The 5900-nt window shown below is 41.6% G+C and overlaps 1 protein-coding gene across 1 annotated transcript; it reads right to left on the bottom strand.

Moving 5' to 3' along the window:
- Positions 1–740: 740 nt before the first annotated feature.
- Positions 741–5098, bottom strand: SRXN1 (sulfiredoxin 1). Its single transcript, XM_078651724.1, has 2 exons — positions 4509–5098; positions 741–1714 (listed from the first exon to the last, which is right to left on the bottom strand). The coding sequence occupies exons 1-2, from the start codon at positions 4848–4850 to the stop codon at positions 1511–1513; spliced, it is 546 nt and encodes a 181-aa protein (XP_078507850.1). The 5' UTR covers positions 4851–5098; the 3' UTR covers positions 741–1510.
- Positions 5099–5900: the final 802 nt, after the last annotated feature.

Here is a 5900-nt window from a genome sequence, read left to right as displayed (position 1 = left end):
CTCTCTCACAAACACTCTCTCACAAACACTCTCTCTCACAAACACACACTCTCTCTCACAAACACACACTCTCTCTCACAAACACACACTCTCTCACAAACACACACTCTCTCTCACAAACACACACTCTCTCTCACAAACACACTCTCTCACACACACTCTCTCTCACACTCTCCCACACTCTCTCACACACACTCTCTCTCACACACACTTTCTCTCTCACACACACACACACACACTCTATTACTCAACATTACTCACTCATAATTAGTCACTCTATACTACTCACTCTTTACTACTGAAACTAAAAATACACTTTGTATATGTAAGGGTGTGGCTGTGCATGTAAATATGTGTGGCTCTAGGACTATTTACTACTCACTCTCTCACTATTTAATACTCACTCTTTCACTTTGTACTACTCGCTCTCTAATACTCGCTTTCCTAATAACTCTCTCCTACTCACTATCAACTACTCACTCTACTACTTACTCTGTGTGTGGGTACTAATGCAATAGGTCTCGCATATGCAAGCTATTGGCAATATAAATGATAATGCCATTTATTTATGATTTAAAAAAAAAAGAAATGTCATGAGCAATGCCAATAGCTCTACCTTTAATAATGCCGAGACCATTGCATTGTAAATGCTTGTTTAATAAAGGTCTGTGCCTGGGCGAAGTTTTTCCATCTCGTCAAGGCAGAGGATTTATCTGGTAGTGAAGAATGAAGACAGACTGTTCTTGTAGAGCTGTTTAATTAACCAAACCGAGGTACACTGGCAGAGCTGGACTTTTGGTAGATTTCCAAACAGGCTGGAGATCTAAACATCAATAAATCACATGCAACTGGAACCTCCAGCTCACCAGAGCTATACGACCAGTCTAGAATTTTCAAGATGTTGGCCTCGGACAATCGTCTTAAACAGGTATGTTGTACTTGTGTAAATGTCGCTGCTACAGTTGTCATAAAGGTGTCGTAAACTTTTTTGTTAGGAGTAAAAATCAAAACCACAGTTGATATGCTGCTTAGTCCTTAGTGTCACAGCCACATCCAGACCATTCTGTGTCCATGCAGGTAGGTGAGTCATTTGTTCATTGCACATCCAAGCTTTAGAATTCGTTCCCACATAGCTCCCTTTGAAGGTATTTTTTCAAAATAATTTTTAATCTTTACTCATTTCATTTCTTGTCTTGTGTTGAATTTACGTTTTGTTTTTTGGGATCTGCTTTTTTCTTAACTTTACTGGATAGAGTACATACCACTAGCGCCGGGACACTTCCTCTGAATTGAAATTGCATTTATATGGTGCTTACTACCCTTGAAGAGGTATCAAAGTGCTTTTCAGCGAGCAGCACGCTTGTCCGGAACACAAAAAGGATTAATGGTGAATTAGTATGCCCTTTACAAATGGTATTGTATTCCCATTCTTCACCAAGCTCCATGTCCTGTGACTGTACTTGAGGTTGGCTTTAATCCTATCAAGTTAAACCTCAGGAATAATCAAGCCCTACTTCAGATCTGGTGTGGAGGAGCCCAGGTATGTGCGCAGGTCGCTGACGGAGGACTGGACAATCTTGGCAGGGATTGTCTCTTTCCGGAGTCGTTCATATGCTGCGTGCCGATGACACCCTCCAAACGAATAGTAATAATCACCACCTTCTCGCCCCTTGATCCAGAGGATGTCAATGGGGGGCACCTGGTCTGGGTCATTCTGATTACAGGGAGAGAAGAGAAATTATTAAACATACACGGTAGCAATATGCGTGAGAATAATCAAATCGGCGGCCTATGACCAGTGAGGTATCTCACAACAGCGTTTGATAGTGCCCGTTTCCATGGCAGCACTGTGCTAGACCTATATAAGACCCAGGACCACAGCAAGGTGATGTGCCTCATAGAAAAGCCTGGTAGAGCCGGTTTGAGTTGTAACACTGTGAACTAGTCATGCTGTGAAGGGGATGTATGACATCACAACGCATGCTTTTACTCCGCATGCCATTACAACGCAGTTTTTACAACGCAAGTCGTTACAACGACTTGCGTTGGGGGGGGGCTGGATAGTGGAATAGTTTAATTTTCTATTCCAACTCCAGTCCCTGTGGATAGTAGGGATGGTGTTGGATAGAAAATTAAACTATTCCCTATCCTACAGCGCCCTCCAGCGCAAGTCGTTGTAACGACTTGCGTTGTAATAGCTGCGTCGTAATGGTAGTGCGGAGTGAAAGTTCCGTTGTAAAGGATGTTCCCCCTGTGAAGCTCCTCACAGGTGACAATGAATGGCTAGTAAACGCACAGCAATGCAAGGCCCATTACAGGAACCCATTTCATTGCCAGCTATAAATTAAGCTTGTTGGGCTCCATAAAGCGATTCGGACTGTGCCAGCCAGGATTGCGGTTGGGCATTTACAACATGGCCTGTCACTTAGTAAACTGTTTATAAAGAATCAATAGTGTTGGCTGCGCACAAGCTACTGTTTCTGTGTTCAGTTTGAAATTTTGTTGCGTGCCACGGAGGTTTCACTCTCTTGACCATAAAGTGTTCTTCATAAATCCATACATGCGTCCTCTAATTCTAGACCCTCTGGGCGCGGCTTTATAAATCGTGTCTGTGATTAATACTGTTCTCCATATGTATCCAAAAAGATTCTAAAGCAGTTGTTCGTTGAAAATGAATGTTTTATTCAATCCATGAATATATCATTCTGTATATATAATGTTTCCAATATCCTCTGGTTTTATCACTTTTTTTTTTTTATTTGTTTATTGTTTATTTTTTTAACATTTACAAAAGAAAGGTATTCCCAATGCATTTTGTGCCCACCAGGGCACTTCGTCAGAGGAAATCTAAATGAAAACAAAAGTTAACTAAATGAGGGTCCACACCCTGAAATGCTATTCGCTTAACTTATGCGTGTTAACATATTCAATAGCAAAATACTGCAATGACTGGTTCAAAATCAAAAGATAAGTATCAAACGCTGTGCTGTTGTCTCAAATAATTCTATATGAGTGTGTTAATACGTTTCAAAAGCAAGAGATCAATGCCATAAATACAATTATTGTCTCATGTCTAACAGCGTGCTATTTAATTATCCCATAGATAGGAGACAAGAACACCATGCATAACATGATATACTTTTCTTGCAACTGCGAGCCTCCATCACGATTTGCACCTTTTTCGTATTTAATTAAATAGCACGCTGTTAGACATGAGACAATAATTGTATTTATGGCATTGATTAGTAACAGTATTAATCGCAGACGCGATTTATAAAGCCGCGCCCTGAGGGTCGCCCTCTAGAATTAGAGGACACATGTATGGACTTAGTAAACGGTCTCATGCAAGAGCATGACCAGTCTATTAAAACAAATATATTCAATCGGATTCACAAAGGGCCTCTGCACTCATAAGGGAGTCTCTGCACTTGGGCGGAATCTCCGCAATGATAATTCTCGTTCCGGAGATTCCACCCTGAGTGCGCAGACTCCCCTACAACTGCAGGACCTCCGCCACGAGCGCGAAGGCCCTTTGTATCCCAGTTACATGAATTAATTGGGTTACCAGCATATGATGTAACTGTTAAATTTTCTCTGCATAACGTTCTACCGCACCGCTGCACAATGTCTTACATCACCTTTACTTGGCATTCTTTGTTAGCACATAGGGCCCTGACGTACCCGTGTGTAACATCTTTAGTCATTCATCGTAGTTTTTTTGATAATCCAAGTACTGCTTTGGCTCATTAGACGAGTCTGGTACAGTTCCCTGGCTAAAACACTCTACGGAAAACGTGTTGCTTTCCTACCCAAGCCGTGTTTACCTGTATGAGATGGAACATGGACCTGATGTACTTTTTGCAGATTTTGTCAGGGTGTCCACCTTCCTCCAAAGTATCATGAACAACGTTTCCATTCCTGGGCGTTTAACCCATAAATGATTGCTACTGCAGGGTAAATCAAATCAGTCCAATGGAAGCAAGCCAAACTACAGCGCCCAGAATACACTAGGTAACATTTAGTCTTAGGACAGCAAAAGTGACTGTGAGGACACAGACTGATGTGGCCGCCCCATCAGTGTCCGTGCAAGGTTGCCTGTGTGCTTTTTCTGCACATGGTCTAGGTAGGTTACCTTACCATGTACTGGGAACAGATTGGGTTGTCACCTTTCTTAGAGTAAAATTGCGGCCATTTGCTTATGTTTTAAGGTTCTGTAAGGGCGAGGATATGATGCTTAAACGGGAATTTATATAAAATCCTCATTATTTATTTCTACCATGCCTTTTCTGTCTGTTTACTTTAATTATCAATCAGAGACTAGGCAACTCTAGAACATTTTAAAAGTGTTTACTTCTTGGATTTGCTGTTTTAACTATGTACACATAAGTGGGAAAATACCGGGTTTTGGTCAGACCACCATTTTTTTTTTTTTACAAACCTGAACAGTAAAATACTGACCAAGCCTATAAAAAACTGTTAGCTGGCAACTCTAGTAACAGGTCACTTACCTGTATAGTTTCCATCAAGCTCTGCACCTTGGACTCGTCCAGTATGGGTGGAATGGGTCTGATTAGGACCCTCATCGGGATATTGTGCACCGTGCTGATACTGCCAGTGTGGATGCTGCCCCCTCTTTGTCCTCTGGTAACAGAATTGGTGTCATCCATGCCTGTGGTTAGGAAGGCTACAGACTGACCCTCCAGTCCCAGTGCTGGTTTAACCCTGCGCCCACCTGCAGCGCAAAGTCCCCTCAACCACAGTGCCAGCCTGTCCTTGGGCAGGCCTGGCTGCAGCAGACAGGTCTTGAGCCCAAAACAGAACACAAATATATATTGTAATTTAGTGGTCATATGAATGGCTTTAATTCCCTTGGGCCAAGTCTGTGCTATATAAAAACCTGCAACAAGAAAAATCAACTATGTGTGTCAGTATGGCACTACACCCGAGCCTTAGACACCGAGACCCTCTAAGCTCCCCTGCATCAAAAAGTCAACTGGGGTGTAGCAAGTCTAGCCAATAGTACACGAAACCATACAGCAAAAGCTTCCTCCTTTCTGCAATCCACCAGAAGAGACTTGAAAGAGGAACTGTAGATAGACACCAAAGAAAGACGTAGAAAACGTGAAACACTTCTATGGACGCCAATGAGAGACGTAGTCATTTTTATTTCTTGTGAAAGAGAATACCGATTAGAAAGAAGCCAAGTCAAACCACTAATGTTTTTTAATGATAATTTATAGAATGTTCAAATAACGTAGCAGGTTTGGAAACATCAAAGATTGTAAATGTATTCTTTTTATATTTGATTTTAGAAATTTGTACTAAAAAAGATTTTTGTATTCTACATACAGTCGTCAGTTATAAAACGATGTGCCGGTTACATCTGCCTGTCCCTCTATTACATATTTAAAACAACTACATTCAAAGATGGAGTCGTCGTTAGCTTTCTCAGAACCACCCTCCCATAAAAGAAAAGACGCAATATCACGTGACATGCACGCACGTTCTATTTCCCAACAGTGTTTACCCAACCTTCAACAAGCAAGAACAGAGACTGACAAGCTTTATCCCTGTAGTTGCGCCTGCTGTACAGACATTCTAAGGCGGATTATGAACAACATTTAGTAGATTTTCAAAACCAAAAGCACGAACAAGCCATAGGCGGAGTGGAAGGAAAACATAACGAGGGTGACTGAACACGGAAATACCACAATGACAGCATCTAGGAACATAAAAGAAGGACTACGATGTCACAGCTCATAGGCATATAAAAGAAGATTGTGGCTATATGACAGGGAAGAATGTTAGGTGGCTTATGGGTGACGTCTTTCGTTCATATCAGCACGTTTCAAAGTTCTTAGGTTATCTAATGTCGTTCTCAAAAAGCTGATATAGCTCCC

The sequence above is a fragment of the Lissotriton helveticus genome, chromosome 7 (assembly GCF_964261635.1).
Source record: "Lissotriton helveticus chromosome 7, aLisHel1.1, whole genome shotgun sequence".
NCBI lineage: Eukaryota > Metazoa > Chordata > Amphibia > Caudata > Salamandridae > Lissotriton > Lissotriton helveticus.
Note: the sequence above shows the minus strand (reverse complement) of the source record. Positions and strands in the feature narration are given on the sequence as shown.